Below are 27,046 nucleotides of genomic sequence, written 5' to 3'. Positions count from 1 at the left end.
GATGTGACGTAGAAACTCTGACGCCTGTGTAATGTTTGTTAGTGACGCTCTACTATGTACCTGTGGAAGCCAGTTGTTTAAGTCATTGAGTGAAAAAAAATCAGTTAGTGATTTGGCGGGCTGATGAAAGAACAGACATTATGGAAGTCCAACAACAAACCCTCCAAAAAAATCTCCAGAAAGAAGAAACTTTTTTTGTCTTTTTGTGTAGCAAGTTGTTTGAAACAAATCAGATTTTTTGTTGTTGTTTGTGTGTAAGTAATTTTCAAAGTCATTTTTTATTTTTATTTTCAAAGTAGACGGTCATTTGTGTCGGATTAAAGATCGCATTCATATTTTCAATCCTTAAATAGATCTAAATGAACAAAAAGGAAAAGAAAGCTTTTGGGTTAAGGATTGATCACGGGGAAACGATCATCCGTTGATACATAGTACCAAGTACATAGTATATAGAATACTCACGTGATGTTCGAGTCAAAGTTGCCACAGAAATGTAAACAGATTTTTACATCTTGGTTTCTAGTAGCTTTAAGTTCCTACACAATAGAGACATTTGTTTTCTATTTAGATTCCGCTACTACAACATTCTGTTTGAAAGCTATTCATTGAAGCGACAAGCTTATATCAGGGTCCATTCAATTCTAAAGTTTTAAGCTTTATGTTAAGTCTACTTTTGTGAATCTATTATTGAATTAAAAGTGTATTATTGGTTGTCTAATCTTTTCATGATTTTTACTTCAAGGCTTCAATTTATTTTATTTCGTAAAGAGGAATTCTGTTTATTCTACACCTAATCAAGGAACTCTGGCACACACTTGGATATTGGCTCATCAGAATGAATTTTTGAAAAATAGACGTATTCACCTCCAAAAACCTCTGTAACACTAAAGCTAAGTCAATATAACACTAAAGCTAGGTTTATGTAACAAAAGAACTAGGTCCATGTAACAATAGAGCTAGGTCCAAGTACATCGACTGTTAAATGTATGAGAAACTTCTTTTCTTTCACTTAGCAAGTGTGGCTGTCGATGAGAACTGGATGAAGTGTGGATGATCAACTGACCAAGTAGTGTAAGCACATTCTCTTTCCATCGAAGTGGAGCAGCTCATTATGTGGCAAAAGTTAGCCAGAGAGGTATGTTAGCCCCCCCCCCCCCCCCAACTAACTACTTTTATTTGGTCCAACAAATGTCAAGATGAGATGATTTATACTACAGCCGTTTTAGTTCTAATATCTCAAAGTAAACCAAAAAAAAAAACAACAAACAAAAAACTAGCCCTACCAGAAGTTGTACTGGTAACCCCCAAATAAGGTAGCCAAGAGCTTTCCCTCTCGACCAGCTCGCCTCTTGACCATTCATCAAGGTTAGTAAATGTTATGGACACCATCCAGCGGTCAATGAGAACTGGACTAAACACCCAGTGGACATGAATAAATCAGATTATGGCGATAACTTGAGAGAGAGGAGGGTAAATACTCAATTCATTGGTTGACCCGTGGCCAGTGCGTCGGACTATATAGCTCCCCTGGGACTCATTACTCATTTAGATTCTACAACTCGCAAAGTGTGGGTTGTCAGTGGTTGACAGTGTCGCATTAAGTTGTGTCGGAGCGGGTAATCCCCCTTCTTTCTTCTCCTTTCCAACTTTGTCAAACGTAGGCACACCCATACACATCATACAAAGTAAAATTACCAATTCAGACATTGCGACCTATGGGGCATCTGTTTCTGTGGCCCACGGTTAACGAGGATGTCGTGTGGCCAGCACAAAGACCAATCGCCTTTACTTTTACCCAACTAATGTCAGGTAACCATTAGAGCTGGGTGGACAAAAGATCCCAGTCTTCACCAAGATTCGAACCCGGTGCCCCCGGTTCGGGGGCTAAGCGCTTTACTACATCAGTGCGGTTGTCCTGTAATATAGAAGCGGCAGGTACCGAGTAAGACAGAAATGCGTGGACTATGACGCTGCCTCCAAGTCGGGCAGTGTGTTTGTTATTATTTGAACAATATTACTTTTACTTACCACAAAGCACAAATGCGCTACAAAAGCAGTCAATCGCAACAAATAGAAATGCGAAAAAATATGCAAGTGCAATAAGGCTTCTGGTTGTAATGGAGTGTCCACCAAAATGTAGTGTGTCTGTTAACTTTTACTTATTAGTGTCTGTGTCTACCTGATAGTTCTGTGCACTGTCCTGTCTGCAGTGTGACTACGGTAAGGTTTTATTGTAGTGTGTCTACTATAAACGTTATATCGTGCCTACAAAATCATACCATTTATGTTTGTCACGAAGTCAACTGGATCTTCATGATGTGTCCAAAACGTTCATTATGCAATAACGTCAAGTGGATGTCAGTATCTTCATGATGTGCCCAAAAAGTTCATTATGCAATAACGTCAAGTGGATGTCAGTATCTTCATGGCGTATCCAAAAAGTTCATTGAGGTGTGTCTGCAATAACGTCACGTGGATGTCAGTATCTTCATGACGTATCCAAAAAGTTCATTGAGGTGTGTCTGCAATAACGTCAAGTGGATGTCAGTATCTTCATGATGTGTCCAAAACGTTCATTATGCAATAACGTCAAGTGGATGTCAGTATCTTCATGATGTGTCCAAAACACTCATTGAGGTGTGTCTGCAATAACGTCAAGTGGATGTCAGTATCTTCATGATGTGTCCAAAAAGTTCATTATGCAATAACGTCAAGTGGATGTCAGTATCTTCATGATGTGTCCAAAACATTCATTGAGGTGTGTCTGCAAATAACGTCAAGTGGATATCAGGATCTTCATGACGTGTCCAAAAAGTTCATTGAGGTGTGTCTTCAAGTGGATGTCTCCATGACTAAACCTGATCAATAAACAATTATTATATAACCTAAACACTCATCTTCCACAGTAAAGTAGTACGCTTTAACCATACGCCCTACAAACTCCAATATATAAATCTATATCTTGGTTTTCGAAAGAAAGCAAGGCAGGTTAAAGTTCACAGGTCAGATGTCATCCCTCCCTCCTCCATCCCGGTTAACACTTCAGGTATGATGTCCCAGAGGTGTCACTCATCACTCCTCTCGCCTTTCTTCCTCTGCCAGCAGACGACTCCCATGCGGTACCCGGCATACATCTTCAGCCCTTGTCAAGGGTTCTACCCAGATGTGGAGTGACGCCACGAAGATCTGAGATAACACCACCAACACAAACATCAAGCAGTGGCGAGAATAGGTTATTTCCCTTGTGTACGTCTTGTTGTTCAGTTGGCACCCAAGTCCTACATCATCAATGTATTACGGAGTTGTCTACAGTACTATTCATGTCAAGACAGAATTAATCTTTGTCCTTACTTGATTGTTACATGACACCAGGTGTATCTCTTTGTGTTTGTTTTTTTTATCCTCTTTATATTTGTTTGTATACATGTTAGTTGTTGTTTTTATCCTCTTTATATTTGTTTGTATACATGTTAGTTGTTGTTTTTATCCTCTTTATATTTGTTTGTATACATGTTAGTTGTTTGTTTTTTCTCCTTGCATAGCATTTCTTAAATGTCCTTAATCAATGAAGAATTTAGAATCATGCGTTAATTTCTATCTATTTTTTTAAATGCAGATGATAAGTTTCTCATTTTATTTCTTTATATTGATAATCTTTATTCAAACATTTACAAAATTACAATTGCTTAAAGCGGCATATGGCCAATACTTGAAATAAGACCAACTGCTCTTAGTTTTGATACTGTAATGTCAAGATTGCTTGTCCCACTAAAGTTCTAAATCTTACACCTCAGTAAATAGATGATTACTACTCACTTGAATGTGAGACCACAATCGTGCGTTTAATAGAAACCAGAATGCACTCTAGTATTTAAAAAAGGAAGATTTTTAAAATATAAAACAAATATATACAACTAATATACCCATATAATTAGGACCAGTTACAGCATCCCTTCTAATCCATAATTCTACAGAGTATTTGGGGGAGAACAAATGAAGTGTCTAGGTCAGTCTAGGATATCCAGAGCTCTTGGCAAATAGGTCTGACATTGTCCATACACGTTTGCATCAATGTCGACCTAGACTTAAGTCTTTTGAGAAGTGAATCCAACCCAATATCTGGACGCTTTGCTTCAACCTTTTATCTCTCCCCAATAAGCCAGATGGATACCCAGTCACATCTCAAGACTACAGCTTCCCAATGACAAGACAATTGGTAAATGGCGTGGTGACAAAAAAAAAAGTGGGATTTAATCCAGCCTACTCGGTCCACTAGCTAAACTAATAGACTAGATAATTGATCGAGTCAACGTCGGAGACATTTCAATCCCATGGGTGATAACTTCGTGGCTGCCTTCCCCCTTTCAAAGCCCCATCTCCCAATTCCCTCTTCTCGACACTGGCGCGGTACTACATTCAATCAAAATGTCCTCCTTTCATCGGGCTCTCGTTGAGCCATGTTGACCACGGACTCTAGTCTACTGGGTTCAATCAAATGTCACATTTCATCAACAAGTTCAATAATGACCCGCCCCCCCCCCTCTTCTATTGATCTCTTGTAAAAACGTGCTGGAATCTGCATTGATTAATCGACCAGTCCCGCTGCTTGTACTCAATCAATCAAGAACTTCACTTCTGGCATCCATCATACAAATTCATGGGTTACATTTTGTTCCATTACTTTGAACTACATCTTATAACAGTCAAATGTTCTCAAACATGTATATAGTAACATTTTTACAATACCTCTATTCAAGTAATACCTTCATGAGAACGAATCTCGACGCTAATCTCAAAAACGGCTCTAACATTTGTCTAGAAATTTAGAAATTTAACAGTTGATGTATAATGCTGAGAAAAAAAATTACTAGCTCGTTGGCGACATGGGGAAGACTAGTTTGACCGTTAATTAAATTTCCCTTTCACGATATCAAACAAATTCATTAATTACCACAATTTAATTAAATGATTGGTTAATTTTTTGATTGATTCGTGTTTTGTTAGGAACAATGACTAATTGTACAAAGCTTGCACTTGATTCAAGAATGGAAAGGGGCAGAAATAACATGTTCCAAATGGGTCCTAGACAAAGTGAGCCGATATGAGCTTTGTAAAAACAAAAACTATTGGGTTCTGGGTCACTTCAAATGTTCTGACACCAAACCAATGTTCGAGTATGTGGTCCCCCTTCCCAAACACACAAAGTCACATCTAAGATTGTGTCCACACGTTGAATACACATTCTAGTATAAGATAATAAAAAAAAAAAAAAGGTCATCGTATTTCCTCCTATTGCACCCGTTGAAAACTGTGAGATGTAACATAAACTAGCCCACCTTACAAGTGAGTAACTTTCTAGAAATGTCCTAACACTAAAGTGAACAAAAAAAAAAGTTCATTTTAACGAAGGTTAAATCGATACAATTTCCCCCCCCCCTACCCCACACATCCCCACACATCCAGTGGTAATCATCTCTATAGTTACAAACAGACACAGACGAAGAATTTAAAAAGAAATGTCTAGGAATAATGACCCAGATGGTAAAGCTATGAAGGGGGAAATTGAAACACAACTACAGAACAAAGAGGAAAACAAAGAGACAGAGAGAGAGAGAGAGACTCTATATATAAAAGAAATAGATGTTTCAAACGTGAAAAGCAAAAGGATTTGTCTGTTTCTATCGTGATATAAATAAGAATTAATCTATGTCCAGTTTGGCACAACCTTAAGCTTTTAAACTTTACAAATCCTTAGTTAACAAGCCAGATTTTTCATATATATGTATTTCAACATTAGAACTAGCCAGTGAGACACGTTCATATCATAATGCTGTAATTAGAACTGTAATTAGAACTTTTCAATCATGAAAAACACAAAGGACGCCAATATATTCAGTAAAGTATTTCATTCCACAAGAAAAGTAACAATCTTCAGTTCTAAACCAATATATTCAGTAAAGTATTTCATTCCACAAGAAAAGTAACAATCTTCAGTTCTAAACCAATATATTCAGTAAAGTATTTCATTCCACAAGAAAAGTAACAATCTTCAGTTCTAAACCAATATATTCAGTGAAATATTTCATTCCACAAGAAAAGTAACAATCTTCAGTTTTAAAATAATACAATTCCCATTTTTCGAAATTTCGAGCATTTCTGAAAAACGTATGGATTGGTTTGTGGGTAGAGTTCTCACTATCCGAAGCCTAGATCTGCCAGGACAGCTTCTGATTGTTGATAGGCCTAATCCTTACCTCGAAATACCACGACATGAAGACAGATTCGGTGGTTGTCGCTGTGACAGTCTAACTTTAAAACACAAAACAAAATATGACCAAATAGAAATCTAGCAAGTGAGATTTGTGGAACAATATGCCAACGTTTTAACCGAAAACTAATTGCTTTAATAAGGGATATAGAGGTTAGCAAAGGCAATCAATGAAATTGTGATTTTAAATCGTAAAGAAATCGTGCAAAGTATTTGCAGTAGACCCTACTAGTAAGTATCATGAAAGTTTAAAAAAACAACAACCCAAAACAAATACAGTTCACTAAATGATTCCACTATATATTTAAGTAGTCTCCCTTGGAGTAGAAACAACAAATGATGTCATACAGTCAAACGATTGTAGTTATTAACTGTATTCAGACGAGTGGAAACTAGAACTTGATTCAATAAAGATTAAATATTATACATGGTTCTTAACAAACTTAGTTTTATCTAATACATTTGTCATACATCGTCCAAGTCGATCTAGTGAACAAAACATTAGCCCCTGCTGTCCTTTAGGCGCTCTGTCGTGGTTATTTGTCAACAGTGCAGAATGCATTATTCATGAGCTTATTCTATTCCTTATCTATACCGCGCCCCGATGAGCAGAGGGGGGGGGGGGAACTAATTTTCCTTTACACGCCTCCTCCCCTCCCCGAATACCACTCCCACCCTCCCAATGAATGGGGCAAATTTCTGTGACGTGTGACCACCGCCTGTTACCGTGGAAGGAGGGGGGGGGGGGAGAGAAAAGAGGGATAAGGGAGACAATAGATGCACAGCGGGAAGCAGGCCAAAACTATTAGACGAGATTGGGGGGGGGGGTACATTTCATTCTCAGCGGCGGCCCCCGTTAACGCGGGAACAATAAAAGAATGTGAAGAAGCTACTTTCTGCATGGTCGCCACTTCAACACAATCGGGGACTCGCCCCCCACCTTCCTTTCCTACCACCACGTTCTCCCCCCCCCCCCCCATCTCTTTAGTCGTCACAAGACTCCGCCCCCCCCCCCCCCTCGCATGTTATAGAACGCGCTTGTAACGGAATGTTGTTGCTGAAGTCGTCTCGAGTCTACTTCATACGGGTCCTTGAAACCTTGCGTTTTGGTGAGGGGATCAACAGACACCTGGGGGAAAGTGTTTGCTCACAATAAAGGGGGCGCGCGTCTTGGGCTATTAACAGCCCGGTGCTACTAGCGCCCACCGAGAGACACGGCCCCAGTTTGGGAGAGGTGGAAGGGGGGGAGGGAATGGCGGGTTTTGGCGAAAACAACCGTTGACTGCGGACCACGGCACACACAACGTAAGCAATCGTTTAAGGCTTGACAAGTGAGGTCAACGCTGACAGTTGAAATTTACACTCGTCTGGTAGCTCGACCTGTAAACAATAGTTTCGTCGAAGAAAAACGGAGAGAGAGAGAGAGAGACGGGGGGTGAAAGGGAGTTGCAGTTACTTCCCTTCAGTCGAACTCTCTTGGCCCGCTCTCAACATAATGTCTCGGGTAGGTGACTAGAGCGGGCGATTAGAGGAGTATTCCCCCTCCTTTCATTTCTTCGGACTTACTGGAGATTGTCGAGTGGACTTTTATAAGTTACTGTTTTCTTTGTAAACCACCTGTTTCTGTGGATACATCGTTTAGTGTTCGATTCGATTTCTTCAACCGTCGCCGTTGTTTTCACATTACGTTGGAGTTCTAATCGATTTGTTTTCATTGCTGTGAACTTCGGACATTGTGTACATATATACAGGAGATAACGGGAGGTCAGCGCAACCTGCAGTTAGCTTTACGGATGAACGGTCCAAATGGTAACACATCAATGTACGTATGTCGCCTCGCTATCTCTACATAAGCCTGTTTCTTACTTGCAATATATAACTATAGTACAGGAAGTACAGGTTGTTGTTTTTTTTAAATCTAAATTTACCACCAGCTTATAAAAGAGGTCAGGTTCGAACGGTATTGGAAAACGTTACATTCGCCCCATTTAAAAGGTGACAGTGATTGATTGACTATTTGAGAATTAAAGACAATGAACTCACTGCGAATGTAAACACAGAATGATTTCTCAGTGGATCGTTCCCAGGTCACAGCAAGACGCCTGCTCAGAAATAAACAAAGATCTAGATCTACAGTCCGTAGGTCGCCGTTGTCTGATTACTGGATGTTTTAACCAAGATTAAACTTCAACTGGTGTGTAATGTCAGTTTAGGAACATAATTAGAAAAAGTCTTAGGCTACTAATGGTCATCTTCACGTCCGTTCTGTCTGGAAAGTTGATGGACAACCCTTTTATACATACTGATACACAGCAGTTAACTGTTAATATTAAAAACCTCTCAAAAGATAATAAAGTATATACGATATTGAGGTGTGTAGTTCTACTAAACGAAACCTAAATAGACTTTATAAAGCTTTTAGTGCAGAAATAACTGATGACTTAAGACATGGTCTGTTAACATAGAGTAGCAGCACTGGAGGACAAGAGTTGTTGAGAGCACAAACTGACTCAAATATGGTGAAATATGGTCAAGTCAGAAGCAAGATTCCTACTCTTGTCGCTTCTAGGCTCAGTGTTGGGTTTACTTATAGGTAACATAAGCTAGAGCTTGGGGCCGCCACTTGCTTGAAGGCCTCTCAAAAATAGTTCCAGGGATCTCAGATAGCTTAGGGCCTTATCAAGTTTAAATCCGGCCCCATAGTGCCAAGTTGGAGGTCCGTGGTTCCAGTCCTCCACCTCGGAGCTTATCACCATATTTTCTTCACCTTCTCTTAATACATATTAAATGTTGTATGTTTATCATTTCTATAGAAGGCAAAGAAGGATAACGCGGGGCGTCTAACTTGAACAAGTTTTGGATCGCTCCTGTCAGACAGGCCGACTCATGCTCTTCATTAGCAGGCCAATGATTTTTTTCCGAGTAATTTTTTGTTTAGTATACTATTATTTACAAAAAGTAATGACGTGATGATAAATGGAATCTGTATGAAGATAATTATTTTGAGCTGATTGCCTTTCTTTGGGACTGCTAAGATCGATAAAAAACATAGCCCAATGGGGTCTCATTAAAAAAACGATAACTACACAGCCCAATTAGGTCTCATTAAGTGGGTTATTATTTGTGATGTTGCTAGTTCAGGCTGTCTTGAAGTCAACCAATTACTCTGCAATCGTTTGGGTGTAATTGTTCGGGTGTATTACGTGTAGTTGACCAACAACACAAACAAGAACTGGCACATCGATTGTAACAGGTGAAGAGATGTAGTCAACGATGATGAACAAGTTAATATATATTTATTATGATAAAAGGCCACAGTAGAAGTCTCTGTCACTAAACACGTCGTTACCCTGGAATGTTCTATCGCTAACTGATTTTCCGGTCTCTAACCCAACATATCCCAAACGTCACTAGTCCCGTTCAATATGCGTCTACTATGGTGCGTCGCTAAATAACTAAAATAACTAACCTATATAAATAAGGTGTCTAACAGATTCCTCCCCCCCTTGAAAAAAAAATATGTCAATATTTTTCCACTACTGTCAAGTCTTACAAGGGCATTTTCAATTTAAGGGGAAGACCACAAACATAAAATCTTGATCTCTTCATCTTGACATCTTCATCTTGACAGTTCCTCATATTCATGTCAATGTTCATAACAGTTCATAACATTCCAGAATCATCTTCATTGGTATACAGTTCATCATAGAGGAAAATGTGGCATCCTATGGGCATGTCCTACACATCTCAAATGTTCTTCACTGGCAGTAATCTGATAAAATACAATATTTCAAAAAACAATTACAGACTTTATTTACACATTCAATACATTTTTTCTTACCACCCTTTTATACGCTTTTGTCCATTTTTCTTTTATACTCACCCTTTTCCATAGAACTAACTTTCGTCAATGATATATGAAATGATTCACACAAAAAAAATATCCATACTTACTTTTAAATGCTTAACATCAACTTTACTTATCTCCCTTTTCATAACATATAAATGGTGTCAATATATTAATATATATTACATAATCAATATAATCATAGTTTATTTACAAAACTGTTTCACTTCAATGTCATTCTAGACAATAAATCAGCTACAATATTCACAGCTCCACTAATAGCTTTCACTTCAAATTTATACTCCTGTAGTGCTAAGAACCATCTATAAACACGACTGTTTTTCATGCTCTTTTGCTGTATATACTGAATAGGTTTATGATCAGTTAATAATATGAATTTCCTTCCTATTAAATAGCTCTCTAGCTTAGTAATTACCCATATTACAGCTAAGGCTTCTCTTTCAATGACACTATATTTTTTCTCTGCCTCTGACAATTTTCTACTTACATATAATATAGGATGTAAGTTATCATAGTTCTGCATTAAACAACCACCAATAGCATTACCAGATGCATCAGTTGTGACATAAAATATTTTGTCTTTATCAGGTAGTCTTAATATTAGTTCATGACTAAAAACATCTTTAATTCTGTCAATAGCTTTCACACATTCCTCATTACAAACTACTTTTTGAGGTTTTCCTTTTTTAAGTAAGTCATTTAGTGGATTCACTATTTCTGCTAAGTTTTTTATAAACTTTCTGTAATAATTTACTATTCCCAATATACTTTTAATTTGTCTTTTCGATGTAGGTATTTCAATATTAAGTACTTTCTTTATGTTATCTTCAATAGGGCTAATCATGTTGTTATTTACTTTATGTCCTAAGAAAATTATTTCCTCCAATCCTATTTCTACTTTTTCTGCTTGAATTGTAAGTCCACTTTCTTTTATTATTTTGAACACTTCTTTTACATCTACCAAATGTTCCTCCCAACTATTATTAAAAATACATATGTCATCCAAATAGCAAATAACATTTTCTTTGTTTCCAATTATCATGTTCATCATTCTATTAAATGTGGCAGGTGCATTTACTAATCCAAAACTCATATAATTCCATTGAAAAATACCATATGGTGTTACAAATGCTGTGTAAGGTTTAGCATTTTCTGTTAAAGGTATTTGCCAATAACCTTTAGTTAAATCTAATTTAGTAAAAAATTTTGCTCCATTTAATTTATGTAAAATATCCTCTATATTTGGCATTGGATATGGGTCAAATTCTGTGATGTTGTTAAGTTTCCTATAATCAATACATAACCTTATATCTCCATTCTTCTTTTTGGCTATCACAATTGGTGAAGCATAAGGAGATGTTGATGGTTCAATTATACCTGATTCTAGTAAATTGTCTATTTCTTTCTTTACTTTGTCTTGTAAATGTAGCGGTATTCTATATGGCTTAAGCTTGATAGGTTTTGTGTCTGTTACTTTAATGTCATGTTTAATAATATTTGTTTTTCCTGGTATGCTGGAAAAAATTTCTTTGTATTCCTGTATTATTTTAGTTATATCTTTTGACTTTTCCTTAGTTAAATTATTAAGATTAATCTTTTGCCAAGTTTGATTCTCTTTTGTTTCTATTACAGGTATTTCCTTAATATCATTTTCATTATGATTTTCATTTGTTATTATCATCAAGCATTCTTCTCTTTCTGAAAATTTATTTTCTATTTCCTCCTGAATGTTTTGTATCAACTCATCTTCTCTATCATGATATAGTTTCAAATTATTTATGTGATATGTTTTAACTTTCCCATTTATTTCAATTTGATAATTGACATCACTAATTTGTTTTATCACCTTAAATGGACCTTTCCATTGTTTACCAATTTTATTTTTCAGGTCATTTATTAATATTAATACGTTGTTTCCTACTTCTAGTGTTTTCAATTGTCTTTTCTTATTTAGATTCTCATGAGCACTTTGTTTATATTTCTTATTGTTGTTATATGCTTGAGTCCATATTTCTTTCAATTCTGTTGTGATTGTTGTTTCACTGTCATTATTTAATTTATTCTCATTGTCTATTAGATTTTCTTTAAAAACATCTAATTCATCTCTGGGTTTTCTTCCATGTATTATTTCATATGGTGAAAATTGTGTTGCTTCATGGATGTTGTTTCTATGAGCAAATAGTACATAGTTAATGTAATGATCCCACTTGTTCTGATTATTCTGAATTATCTTTGTTAGTGATCTTTTTAATGATCCACCATATCGTTCACATAAACCGTTACTCTCCGGGTGGTAAACCGAAGAGTATATGTGCTGTATATTGTATTGTTTAGTCCATTTCTTAAATTGTTCTGACTTAAACTGAGATCCCTGATCACTCAATATAATTTTAGGTATACCATGTCTTGTAATTACTTTTTGAGTTATGGCATTAATGATATTTTCTGCACTTGTATTTGATAATGTGATTGCCTCTGGGTATCTACTAAACATGTCTATTACTGTTAGAATGTATTTGTTATTATTTTCAGTTTGAATTAAAGGACCTATTAAATCAATAGATACTTTCTGAAATGGTGCCGTAGGTTCATCCATTTCTTGAATAGGTGCTTTATTCACTAGGCTTTTGTTAGATCTCTTTTGACATATGTCACATGAGTTTATGTATTTGTTGATTGTTGCTTTCATTTTGGGCCAAAATACTTGTTTTGACAAGTTCCTATAACATTTCTTTACTCCCCTATGTGCTGCTAAATTATTATCATGTGTCATGATTAAAACATCTTTCCAATATTTCTGTGGTAAGACAAGTTGTTTTATTTTCTTGTTATCATTACTTGTTTGTCTAAACAATATTTTATTCTCTATACAAAATTTCTCCATTGGATTATTATTGTTTTTATCTGATATTCTTGAATAAATTTTCCCAATAATATTGTCATTCATTTGTTCTAATGCAAATGTGGGTGTTGTTTCTTTTTCACTTTGAGATATTTGTGTTTCCAGACTATTTTGTGTTTCATTTTCTATCTCACTTTCCTTAACATCTGTATTTTCTATTTGTATTACATTACTGGTTTCTTTTTCTTCATCCTTACTTATTACATTTATTGTATTTTCCTGTTTCTCATCTTGTTTATCCATTGATCTTGTTATTACCATACTTGTTATATTTTGTGTTTCTATGTTTCCATGATTTTGTCTTATGTTTTTGTATTTGTTTTGCCAGTCTTCTAATTCTTTTCTTGAACATTCTTTAACTCCTTTTATGTTTCCTACTAACATATCATATCTCATTTCTGGTATTGCAATGCCATCACAATAACCAGTGAAAAATGGAGTTTCAATGTACACCCTTATAGCTTTAAATTCCCTTACAGTGCCATCTGCTAATTCTACTTTCTTAGTAAACCCTTTATACCAATGAGGTTTGACAAATTTAGTTTTTACTGCCAAAGTGTTACAACCTGAATCCCTGATTAATTCCACCGGAATTCTATCTACAAACCCTGGGTACACTGCAAAATTGTTCCTATTTCCTTCCATGAAATATACCCTATCTGTACCTTTACTTTTGTATTCCCTACTGTAACTCCTATTTCTATAATTTCCCCTGTCATTCCTATCTCTACTCCTATATCTATTGTTATTTTGTTCATTGTATCTATTTCTACTTCCAGACCTACTATTCCCTCTTCTACAGTTAGCTGCTATATGACCTTTTCCTTGACATTTAAAACAGGTTATTTCACTATATTTTCTATTTCCACTATTTGATCTGTTTCTATTTCTACTTCTATCAACATTTTCTTTGGTGTATCCTATTAAATCTACTTTGCTCTTATCCCTATCAGAAAATGGTTTATTTGGATAGGCATTTTTGTATACTCTCATTATTTCTGTTATTTCATCTATAGTTTTTGGGTTTCTTTCTTTAATAAAAGATTGTAACTGAGGATCACATTTATTTACAAAGTTGTCCACTAAAATAAAATTTTTTAATCCCTCATAAGAGTTATTCACTTTTTCTAATTTTACCCACTTATTGAAAAAATCCTTTTCCATATTAATGGTAGTTTGGGGTTCTATTCCTAATGATGGTATATTGTCAAAGTATTTCTTTCTAAAAGTTGTAGCATTATGACCATAGGCATTCAATAACTCTCTTTTTAAAACCTGATAGCTATCATCAATATGATGGTCATGATTTTGGCATATTGTTAGAGCTTGACCATGAACAAAGTCTATCAGTATTTCAGACCATTCTTCTTCAGGCATATTAAATGTAGACATTTTTGCCTCATATCTTTTCAGAAAATCACCAATGTCATCCTTCTGTTCATCAAAACTTTGTATTTTTCTCTTTAGCCATGTTTGTGAATTAGGGTTGTCTCTTTGAGTGGTATAATTATTTGAGTTATTTGTGTTATTTCCTTGTTCAGTTTGGGCTCTGGCTTGTGCTGCATCCAATCTCATCTTCTCCATTTTAGCTTCATGTTCTCGGTCCTCTTTTTGCTTCTCATATTCTTCCTTTCTGATCCTATCTTGTCTCTCTATCTCTTGTCTTTGACGTTCTTCTTGTCTTTCTATCTCTTGTCTTTGACGTTCCGTTTCCTCCTTCACAACTTGCTGTACATAAGCTGCTAAGTCCTTTCCTTTTAACTCCATGGCCTTTCCATCCTGCATAGCTGTTTCCTTAACCTCCTTAAGGTCCACATATGATGATGTAGCCATTGTGTTTTATATTTTATATATATTTTTACTTGGCCTATATTAGTTATGGCTATACTTTAAACTTATTTTATATTTAAGTTTTTCCACACTTTTATACAAATTTTTAAATGTTATGTCTCTATCTATAGATTTATTAAATGTATAAATCTAGTCTGAGTTATTATGGTTATATTCAAATCTGTATATTGGATCTAGTATCACACAAATTTAAATCCAGTATATTATAGTATGTATAATATTACCATTTAGATCTAGTTATCAAGAGCACTATGACTATTAGATCTAGTATGACCAACTATGATCAATTTTAAAATCTGGTATGACTGAAATGTCTAGAGTAAATTCAAAGACTGTCTAGAGTCTAGATCTAGAGTAGATTATGGTTCTATTTAACCGTATAAAACAAATATGTTTATACAATGTCAAATATATCTTCAACAAGATATATATATCTAGAATGTACTACCTTCATTCATCTTCAACTTAATAATATTTCAAAGTAGAGTCTAGATAATTAAATTGTACCAAAGAGATGTACAAAATTTGCAGATCTATATTTAGCCAGACGACAGTGTTTGACTACATAGCCAGTTTCGGCATTATTCTCATGGCAAAATCATAATTGATTTTAACCGCTCAAACTAAAATTATTTTAGTCTGATTCACAGTAAAAGAATCCTACCCGCACTTTCTATCATTAAGTGAAAAAAAAAAAAAATACAGATCTAATTAAATTAATAAAAATAAATAATTTAAAATAATATACACAAATGAAATAATTAAATGAGACTATCACTATGGGTTGGGATGTGACAATATGGCACACAATGATAACGTCACGAAGTAACCAGGCAACAACGGATATGACGTTTACACAAACAAAACAAATTACAATCCTAAATATATAATATAGCTTTTCATCTAAATTACGTCTTCTACCCCGACGGGTTTTAAGGCGCACCACCTGATTTTACTCAGGCTAACGTACCAAATTTAGACAAAATCTATTTCTAAGGGCAATCTAAACATATACTAATAAGAAAAATGGCACTTAGCTTTTGATAAGAAAGATCCCTTTGTTCGGACTCCCGAATATGCTAGATCACAACAAATTCCACTGCCTCTCTTCCAGTTCTGACTCTGTTCTCCGGTGCTACCAGTATCCCACGTAATGCCACAGATGTCCTGATATGCCACAGCAAAATGTTCTAGTTTCTTCGACGACTGTTGATGACTGTATGTGTAGTTCCGACGACCTTGTGTACACAGTTACTGACGAATAAGTTAACGGTTCTTCTGGCGATGACTTGACTTGTGTAGACGACTACTGACAAATAACAGTCTCTTGACGGCAACTTGATCTGGACGACTGACGAATAACGAATTTCTTGACGATGACTTGATCTGGGCTGACGAATAACGGCTTTCTTGACGATGACTTGATCTGGGCTGACGAATAACGACTTTCTCGACGATGACTTGATCTGGGCTGACGAATAACGGTTCTCTAAAATAGTTCACTGCTTCTGCTGCTACTCTGGTAGTACGACGAAGTTTGCTGTTGTACTCTGCTTCACTAGACCAAACTGTCCAATGTAGACTAGGTGAAACCAAGGTCACCTCCGACGACGTTCCGTTAGACGATTAACGGTTTTCAACGAAATTAAGTGGATGTAGCTGTTTCCACAACTTCACTGCTAACAAGTCTAGATATGGTCTAGACCGACGAATACTAGATATATCAATGTTCAGTACTGATAAAGATTACTTCACTAACCTTCCAAAGGTTAAACACAGTGACCGTTATAAACGTGGCAAGCAACCGGTTCAATGAGCAAACTGCTCCACAAGAATCTCTCCAAGGGTAAGACGACAGAGCGATTTCGATTTAGTTAGCTACCAAACTTGTAGTACTCACAATATTTCTGACAGCGGGCAAACTGTCCTTCTCGAAACTGACGAGGTAAAACTTGATACTCGACGTGGCTCCTACGACGAAGAAAAAATATGTCCAACAGGTTCACTAACGATCTCTCACCCGTTATGAATGAACGGTTTCTCTGGTTGTAGGTCGGTTCAGCATATGAAGATCAGGCGTTGCGATGATTACGGTCCTGACGAAGGTCACCCTGAGTTAACGGCTCGTTGAACGTGCGATCAAACAGACGACGACTGTATGTAGATCTAGAACAAAGTCACCCTGCGATACTGCTGTGTTCAGCCGTACTCCGATGAAATCTTATATCTTCGAGTGCACGACCCTCACCTGAGTAAACGTTCTGCTTCGAGGTCCGGTACGATGTTCGGCTTCGAGGTTCGGCTTCGAGGTTCGGGGTCGCCACTGTGATGTTGCTAGTTCAGGCTGTCTTGAAGTCAACCAATTACTCTGCAATCGTTTGGGTGTAATTGTTCGGGTGTATTACGTGTAGTTGACCAACAACACAAACAAGAACTGGCACATCGATTGTAACAGGTGAAGAGATGTAGTCAACGATGATGAACAAGTTAATATATATTTATTATGATAAAAGGCCACAGTAGAAGTCTCTGTCACTAAACACGTCGTTACCCTGGAATGTTCTATCGCTAACTGATTTTCCGGTCTCTAACCCAACATATCCCAAACGTCACTAGTCCCGTTCAATATGCGTCTACTATGGTGCGTCGCTAAATAACTAAAATAACTAACCTATATAAATAAGGTGTCTAACATATTATAATTATTACATTAATTAGCACTTGAAAACATGTTTATTTTATTTTAAAGGATCTCAAAATATTCTGCCTTGGGAACTATTCACTAGCTTTTAGTAACTATTGCTGTCTATAGACTGAGGACTGAATGATTCAAACAGAATACACATTTCAAACTTAGGCGTGTAAATACATCAACCATGACTTGCTCTTCACCTTTGTACCGTTACACTTTCCCACACGAACATTTACACACTGTGCTTCACAGAGACATGCGTACACATTTACACACACACAAAGAATTTAATACTTGACCCACAACACAGGTCATCGCTTGACATGGACTCGCTGAAGAAAGCAAAACACCACACACACACACACTACCAACAGTAACTACCGCAGTGTCTTGTACAAATACAGAGTTCTTGCATCCCTTGAGTTCTCTGGCTACCACAGCCAAGAGTTGTTTTCTACCTCCCTCCCTCCCTCTCCCTTGCGTCCCTCCCAGACGTGTACACATTCATCTGAACACTCAGCACTGGGGGCCCAAGTGGGGAAAAAAAGGAAGGAGGGAGGGCTGTACATACAAGGACGACAATAAATAATTCCATGTCTAAGTAATGGAGGCGCTGGGCTGTAAAAAAGGACGGGAAGAGGGTGAGGGATTCAAAAATTGTATATGTGTATATGTGGGTGAGTGAATATGAAAGCTTTATAAGACAAGCAGGAAAACTTATTTAAAAAAAAAACACAGAATGAAATAAAATATAATTAAATAAAAAATACACAGCAAAGACTTGTCCGTACAAAATGATTAAGCACACTATAAAACATTTTAAAAGATTGGACCGATAGTTATCACAAATAAGAGGAAATTAAAGTTTGCACTTAGCATATACCTAATCCAAACAGCTTTATAAAGCATTGCTACAAAGTCCATTAATTTAAGCTATAAAAAAAAAATCCCGTATCGTTAAACTATCAATCTATCTCGGAAAGCAGGAAATAAAAACTTGCGAAGATTTAAAAGGGCACATAACTCCCCATCCCCCAAACTGACACACGCTAACGAGCTCTAGTTCAGTTTCAACTAATAAGTTTAGAGTCAGACCAAGGGAGGAAACAAACTGTCCAAAGCTCAATTCGACATTCCAGCACTCTCAAACAAATCATCATTTCTCTATATTAGTGATGCCCAGCCCAAGGTCGATTCACCCGTGCCTTCCAGCCAACGGTCACACGAAGCCGCAGAGTCTCGGTTTCACTGCATTGGACAACATTGTGAGGTGGCCCGTGACACGCGTGTCCAGAAATGCCCATGGCATCAGATCGCAAGTTTGTGCACCACTGGTCCAAAGTTGTTTTAAGAGTTATGGAATTGTGTGCACCACTGATCTAAGTGTTAAGTAGAAAGTATGACTTCTGGAATTTTGAGCACCTTTGGTCTAAATGTCAAGTAGAAAGTAAGACTTCTGGAATTTTGAGCACCACTGGTCTAAATGTGAAGTAGAAAGTAAGACTTCTGGAATTTTGAGCACCACTGGTCTAAATGTGAAGTAGAAAGTAAGACTTCTGGAATTTTGAGCACCACTGGTCTAAATGTGAAGTAGAAAGTAAGACTTCTGGAATTCTGAGCACCACTGGTCTAAATGTGAAGTAGAAAGTAAGACTTCTGGAATTTTGAGCACCACTGGTCTAAATGTGAAGTAGAAAGTAAGACTTCTGGAATTTTGAGAACCACTGGTCTAAATGTGAAGTAGAAAGTAAGACTTCTGGAATTTTGAGCACCACTGGTCTGAATGTAAAGTTTAAAGTTGTTTAAGAGTCCCGGAATGCCGCTTCTGCTTTGCTCTCAATGTTAAGTAGAAAGTTGTTTAAAGAGTCCCGGAATGCCGCTACTGTGTGGCACAGGGACTTTTATCAATGCTTGTTTAATCCGTATGTTAAGAGATCCCATGTACTGTTAGTATTAGGCGCTCGGAGATAATCTAGGACCGATATCATAGTCTTTGTATACACGTCAGTTTGTCTGGCTATCCAATGTACACACAATTGGAAACGATTGTACAAATAGTGTTAATATTTCTTAATACATTTTTGTGAAACTATTCTTTTAGATAGAGATTGGAGTTTTTAATTGAGTTTTTAATATTTTTTTTATTAGACATTTGCAAACAAGGAGAAAAATTCATAAACAGCAAACTTTCTGGTGTATCCGGTGTTAAGAATATGAAAGTATTGAAAAGCCAAGTATTTTAATAAACATATATTAATTGTGTGCACTTTGACCTTTCAGCGCTGTAGAATTTAAGTTCTAAGCTCTTGTGTTAATAGCACAATGCACTTCTTATGATTGAGTTGTCATTTCAGTGATCTTTCAGTGTCATTTCAGTGATCTTTCAGTGTCATTTCAGTGATCTTTCAGTGTCATTTCAGTGATCTTTCAGTGTCATTTCAGTGATCTTTCAGTGTCATTTCAGTGATCTTTCAGTGTCATTTCAGTGATCTTTCAGTGTCATTTCAGTGATCTTTCAGTGTCATTTCAGTGATCTTACAGTGTCATTTCAGTGATCTTACAGTGTCATTTCAGTGATATTTCAGTGTCATTTCAGTGATCTTACAGTGTCATTTCAGTGATCTTTCAGTGTCATTTCAGTGATCTTTCAGTGTCATTTCAGTGATCTTTCAGTGTCATTTCAGTGATCTTTCAGTGTCATTTCAGTGATATTTCAGTGTCATTTCAGTGATCTTTCAGTGTCATTTCAGTGATCTTTCAGTGTCATTTCAGTGATCTTGACGTTATTTACTTTGTTGACTCTTTCTCCTTTCATTTTCTAACGTTTTTCTTTGGCCTCCATTATATCGCCAACACATTTCTTCAGATCGCCTTCTTTTCTTGTTCTCTCTAGCAGAGTCATCAAATACAAAGTGTTAAACTGTTTCACTTTAAAACACCCAATATACTCTGACGTATACATTGTTTGGGGGGGGGGGGCAGTTTAGTTCGAAGGGGCCACCAGCTCAACAGATTATCTCACCCTTGGGATGCGTACTGCAGAGATCATTCCCTAATTAATACTACTTTAAATAAGTACTTACACGTAATTTTCTTACATTATATATATAATAATAATAAACTATAGAGTGACTTAGCATGAAATGATGCATGCTGGTAGAGTAATAACTAGAAGTTAACAAGAAACAAACAACTCTGTTATGGCTATTTTCTGTTTAGGGAAGAAAAAAAAACAGACATTTAATATCACTACATGTTCTAAGCTAAAAGAAAGCAGCAATGATGGGTAAGCCATTTTAGAGTGGTATTCAATTCCTGTAGAGTTCTATCTCAATGGGAGAAACTCGCAGTCACCGATCATGAAAAAAAAAACAACACTTTTGTAACGGGCTAATTTGACATCTGAATCTCTAACCAGAAATTCCTTAAACGCATATCCTCCCCCAACTAGGGCGAGTTGTTTATAAATGAACTTTAGATTATACGAGTCATTAATGATCAGCGTGACCCGTAAGCCCTGACTGACCCGCCGTTCTGATTAGCCTACTTTCTTGGACCACCCGAGGGCTCCGAACTTGTTAACATTAGGTACGGTACTAAGTACTATTTTTATGAACAATCAGTGCGATGCTTGGAGGCGGCCATTGATGGTACCAGATGAAGGGGAGGCTAACCAGCTTCTCTTGTCATTTTATATCCTGTAAGCAAACTAACATTTGTTTCGTTCTGTGTCAATATCTCATTGACTTCATTATACGTTTTTTTTATTCTGTTTCTATCAATGATTGACTTTAGTAGCAGATATAAATCTTAATCAAGAATACCTCTATCAAATAAATAATCACCTGCCTGTTTCCCTCTATCAAATAATCACCTGCCTGTTTCTCTCTATCTAATAATCACCTGCCTGTTTCTCTCTATCAAATAATCCCCTGCCTGTTTTCCCCAATCAAATATTAATCTTGCCGTTTTTCTCCCTTTCAAATATTCGTCTTGACATTTGTACTTATCAAGAGGCCAGCGTATTCATGTCTGATCTAATGTCTATGAAGATAGTGAAATCATTTAAGGCATCAGGGAGTAATGGGTTAATCCCGCACGTTTCTCATACCACCTCCAATACAGATTAGAGCTATTCTCCTACACTGAACAAAAAGCATTATTGTAATGAATAGATGATAAAAGAACGCATTTTGTTATGTTGTTTACTGGCGCTCCATTGAAACAAAACAGTTTGGATCTCAACGGTGAACTCAAAGCTAACTAGTTCTGTCGTCAATAATATCAGTGTAACACAATCCACTATTATTTCACCCCAAAATGACGCTTGGTACCGAGCCTGACAGGCCGAGGTTTAATGACAGAAGCCCCTTAAGTACGGCCTTGGCACTATCACGTGACAGGGAACCCATAGACACGCCACAGTCCGCCCTCTCGTAGTCTCTCTACCCCATTACAGCAAGTGGTCGGTGAAGTAGACGCACAGGTACCTGATCGATGAGTGATTCATCTTGTCAGCTCATTCCAATTGATTGCTGGTCACTTCTCCCCCATCCTTTCCCTTCTACGTGGTGAGTATAGCTATCACCGATGTAGCATCGAACTAGCCACAGAACTGAGCCTCAACTAGGATGTATACGTAGTTACGATCCAGCTCTGTCAGCCAGCCATTTCAAATGTGCAGTTGGTTTTTTTAAATATTGTTTTGAACTTCATCTCTTGATTGTAGTCGATTATCATCTATCTAATTTGTTTCCTCCACAGACGTTGCCTACTTTGACTACATATTTCTATAGTTCCTGACAAAGACGATGCTGTACCGGTATCGGAATATTCATTCAGTTATGAAGACAGGGATGTAATCAAATGCTACGATCCATGAAAAGATTCAGCGCCCCAGCTTCAGTCCACCCTGACCCGACTCGCCCGCCCGACGACGACAGTGATGCCAGCCTGAGCGATGGCAGTAAAAAGGTCAAGACGACGCAGTCGTTTGAGCCGCTCTTCAACAGCGAGTCCCTTAGCGACATCGTCTTGGACGTCAATCATGGGGAGGCAGTCTTCCACGCCCACAAAACCATCGTGGGGCTCAAGAGCGAACGGCTGGCCGCACTCATCACGAGTCTGGCCACAACCCCGTCGGACAACAGCAGCAAGCCCGTGCTGCACCTGCAGGAGGCCCCCGAGTGCAGCGCAGTGTTCAGCAGATTTCTGTACTTTATTTACAGCGGGGCCGTCTGGCTGCACAGAGACTACGTCGTGCCGCTTTTCAAGTTGTCCGTCAAGTACGGGGTGAACGCTTTGGCCAACCACTGCGAGAACTACATCTTACAGCTGCTCAACAAGTGTATGGCCGTGGACATCAACTGCGCCAACCCGCCGCCGACCCTCTCCGTGACCACTGTATGCGACCTGTACGAAGAGAGCGTTTACAGGGAAGAAACCCGAAGGATGGCATTCAACGTGCTGGCGAGACGATTCGTGGACCTGATTCACACAGAGAGATGGATCACATGTGAATGGCTGACCGTTAGGGATCTTCTTCGTTGTGACGATTGCTTGTGCGAGGAGAATCTTATATTGGTTGCAGCTACTGACTGGATGAAGAGAAACAAGCTTCAGGACAAAGGGAGAATCCAGGAGATTCTATCCTCTATACGTTACCCAAGACTTCCTAGGAGAGTTCTCTACCATTTGTATACTGCTGCTAGCTTTAAAAACTTTCCCCAGGTTCAAGACCTGATCGAGGCGGCCATTAAATACCACTGCTTCAAGGACGTCCCAGAGGCGCAGGACGAGTTCACTGGATTGCAGTACCGTGCTAGGGGCAAGGGGCGAACCAGGCACACCGTGTGCGGTGGGGAGAACCTGAACTCTCAAGAGCTCCAGCATCAGGCCCATTCCTGGCAGTGGGAGGAGGCCAGCCCCGATAGCAACTACAACTCCGGTCAATGCTGTGATAGCATCGCTGACTTCTCCAGGTCGGACGAGGTCAACGACAATCATTCTCATCAGCACACGCTTCTGTGTCGCGCCCAGCGGCAGACGAATCATCGACCTATGGCATCCCCCGTGGCAGCCGTCCATCCACGAGTTCATAGTTCGGATAGAGAGATTTGCAGCAACACGACCGACATCGCGCTGCAGATCAACATACACTCGCATAGTCAAATGTAAACATAAGTCACGACCTTGTAGCCGCCTGCCAATGTTTCAGGGTCAACATTCTCCCTTTATCTAATGTGATACAGCCTGGTTTATCCGAATGTAATGAAGCCAGGTCTAACCGGATATAACGCCATCGTTTTACAGATGTGATCATTTATTCGAATGTGATTTCATGGCGCAGATATCTTATATAAACATTCATTTCGATGGTTATAACATAATCAACTTAAAATGGATTGAACCAAATGTGATTCAAAGACGACTCAAACTGAGTAGATAAGGACTTAACGACAAAATTTAGTTAACCGATTGTGATTGATTAAAAAAAAAAAGCCATTGGGTAAGCCTCGTGTGATAGTAATATATATTACTTCTGTTTAATGTGAACAAGACCATTGTATACAATATTAATGCTATAGTAAGGTTACTTTTTTTTTCGTTCACAAACTATTAGAGACCATGCAGGTCCCGTTTACTTTGGTTGAAGATTTTTGTTTGTGGTTCGATGTTCAACTAATGAATGTGATTCGTGCAGAAATAAACCTAAGTTACTCAAACAGAAGCCTATCTAGCTTGCAGAGCTCTAACATACTTTCTTATAAAGTCCAAGGCACTAAACGGTAACATAGTCTCAGTGATAGTGCTGCATGACTATTAGCAAGCGTAAATCAGTGAAACTCCATCAATTAGAAATAATTTTCCCAACTTACTTCCCTACCCTTGTTTTCCCTCTTACACTGGACGCCATTTTCTACTATATTTTCGTAATTAATCTGTTGCTATTAAAGCAAGTCAAGACAAATAATGGCATTGGTTAGAGATGGGACATTATCACGTATGGACGGAACACAAATTGAGTGCTGCTTTATCAACTTTTGGGGAGTCTAGTGAATGGGAAAACGTTGTTGCCTGACGCAGGGAGTGGGGGGGGGGGGTGGTGGAGTTAGGGGGCTGCTCAAATGTATTGATTTTGTGTTTGTTTATGTTGATCTTTGAAAGCGCTCTAGTGATATGAACGTTCTTGTATTATTATTATTTAATGATATGTTCGCTTTATGATTTGGATATTTGAATCATTTCATGTTCACTGTAACAAGTGTCCTGGTTTGTAGCAATGTTGCTTTGAATGTATGAAATAAATGTATGCAATAAATCAAGTGGCAGGAAGAGTGGCCAGATTTATTGGAAAATACTATTTTAAACAATGAAATACAAACTTGATGAAAGCATATTTGATTGACTTGTCTCCATTTCGTTCAGTACCTTTTTTAACTTAAGACTTTTTTTTTTTAAAGTTTGCATTCAGCAATTATCTACCACCCGTCTACCCCTGCCACAGGTCCTATTCTCTTGTGTATGGAATAGTATAAGATTCATGGAAAACTTTTTTTTTTCAAAAATAAAACAGAAATAACAAAAAAAAAAAACTGTCTAGGGTAAACCTCTAAACAATTGAACAACACCGGGTACTAAAGAGTTATCTTGTTTAGGTTGTGAATACAAATGTGTCTGCAAAAAAACAGCTAGTAAGAATCAACCTAAAAAATCAGTTAAAACTTAAATCTAACTATCAGAATGAACCTATCACAAAAAAAAAAAAATCAACTTAAAATAGTGGACAGTGAAGTATTTTTTTTTTGTCACATTCTTGGTTTATGATGATATCAAATATCCTTTTTAAAAATAGTAATTTAATGTTTATTTGGACATGTCTAGAGTAACAACATTCAAGTTGAATCAATGACTTTGGGTCGGAAAAAAAAAAGGGGGAGGGGCTGTGACACCTTTAACCGACTAAATTGACACGCTCATTAAAAAAAAATTGTGAAAAAAAAAACAACAACAAAACTATGTAGATAATTTGAACGTGTGTTTAAACGACATGTGTGTTTAAACGGCTTGTTTATTGTGTTTAAGTTCCACGACAATCTCACTCTGCAATCCACTGGTTCAAAGTTTCCAGGAATCAGAACCTGCACTTTGAAATCTCCTTTCATTCCGTAGATATCAGCCTATGACATACGAGGCTAGAAGGGAAGCAGGAGATAGACATTTGGCCATGACCTATATTGAAAACATGTCCAGGATTCGCTCACCTCTCTCAACTCGTTCCCCCACCCCCCTCTTGACAGGTTTGAAAAAATGCAGACACAATAATACATTAAGCGTTGGCACGTTCAAGTTGAATAATACCACAACCACAAGGTGAAATTAGAAACGCTTTAAAAAAAAATGCACTCTACCCATCGGGAAACTGTAGTCATAACCCTATACTGAGATAGATCTACACTTGAGTTCATCAATCTTGCCGAAGCTGGTTTACACTGCATTTGAGAAACCAGTTTCAAGAATGATTAGTTGAAAGAGTCGCAGATTCAAATGCAAGCTGACGAGGGTCACGACGGTGGCTATGGTTTACCCCCCTTTATTTTTTATTGTGAAACAAAAAAATTAATTTGGTAAATACGATAGTTTAATTTGAAGAAACGTCTTTTTTTTTCCTCACCTGTAACTTAATGAAGCGTCAACGTCATTAATGACCAAATATGTGTGTCACAGTGGGGTCTTCGAATCCTCGTAAACTTCTGCAATCTTCGGAATTGAAGACACAGTCTTTTGTGAAAATTCCCTTGCTATACTCCCCCATGTTCAAATGTAGCAAAGGTTTCTTTCTCCCTCCCCTCTACCCTCTGTACATGACAGGTCAGCATTGACATCTAAAACAACCCGCACCAGAGAAGTGAATACTACTTGATGCTCACTGAAGTGCTCACACTTGATGCTATCACTGACTTACAGAGCACGAAAATGCAACCTGTGGCCAATCCAAATACAGCATCTATCTACAACACTAAATCTTTCAACCGAGTTGTTCCAGTATCCTGTCATGTACTGGCTTGTTATATATGATGGTGAAAGTACACTTTGGACTATGAAAGTGATGCACTCAACCAATGGGTGATTAGCTCCTAACATATTTGACAGAAACAATGACCTTCAACTAGCATCTAATCCGATGTGTGTGTGATGTTTTGTTTTCTCGATACAATGAAATAAGGCCGAATAGAACATTCGTAGTGGAGAAAAAGGGCATGAACTCCTTTTCCTTCCCTGTCTTTTCAAAATGATAAAAGCTTTAAGCATGACGAGTTTTCTCCCTTCATCTGCTCCCATGGGAGAGTTCAACTCACACCAAACCTTATTTCATCTTACACTTCACCGCTCCTAACCTAACCCACCCCTTCCAGCCACTCCACCAATACAAGTCATACATTCACTGTCCCCCCCCACTCCTCC

At 37.7% G+C, this 27,046-nt stretch overlaps 3 protein-coding genes across 10 annotated transcripts in view; 1 reads left to right on the top strand and 2 right to left on the bottom strand.

The window, feature by feature from the left end:
- Window positions 1-27,046, bottom strand: part of LOC106069139 (G patch domain and ankyrin repeat-containing protein 1 homolog) — a 153,598-nt gene that overhangs the window by 39,775 nt on the left and 86,777 nt on the right. The window lies entirely within an intron of this gene.
- LOC106078643 (uncharacterized) overlaps window positions 1-27,046 on the bottom strand; it is a 107,054-nt gene that overhangs the window by 30,739 nt on the left and 49,269 nt on the right. The gene's annotated exons all lie outside the window — the stretch shown is intronic.
- LOC106078625 (BTB/POZ domain-containing protein 17-like) lies at window positions 1,118-24,980 on the top strand. 4 transcript variants are annotated; one of them, XM_056019222.1, is made up of 2 exons: window positions 1,118-1,135; window positions 22,346-24,980. In XM_056019222.1, exon 2 carries the CDS (start codon window positions 22,448-22,450, stop codon window positions 23,756-23,758), a length of 1,311 nt encoding a protein of 436 aa, XP_055875197.1. In that variant the 5' UTR covers window positions 1,118-1,135; window positions 22,346-22,447; the 3' UTR covers window positions 23,759-24,980. The 4 variants fall into 4 exon arrangements, with proteins under 4 accessions (XP_055875197.1, XP_055875196.1, XP_013095018.2 ...); XM_056019221.1 differs by lacking the exon at window positions 1,118-1,135 and adding an exon at window positions 7,563-7,772; XM_013239564.2 differs by lacking the exon at window positions 1,118-1,135 and adding an exon at window positions 7,563-8,077.

Source organism: Biomphalaria glabrata, chromosome 2 (genome assembly GCF_947242115.1).
Source record: "Biomphalaria glabrata chromosome 2, xgBioGlab47.1, whole genome shotgun sequence".
Lineage (NCBI taxonomy): Eukaryota > Metazoa > Mollusca > Gastropoda > Planorbidae > Biomphalaria > Biomphalaria glabrata.
Note: the sequence above shows the minus strand (reverse complement) of the source record. Positions and strands in the feature narration are given on the sequence as shown.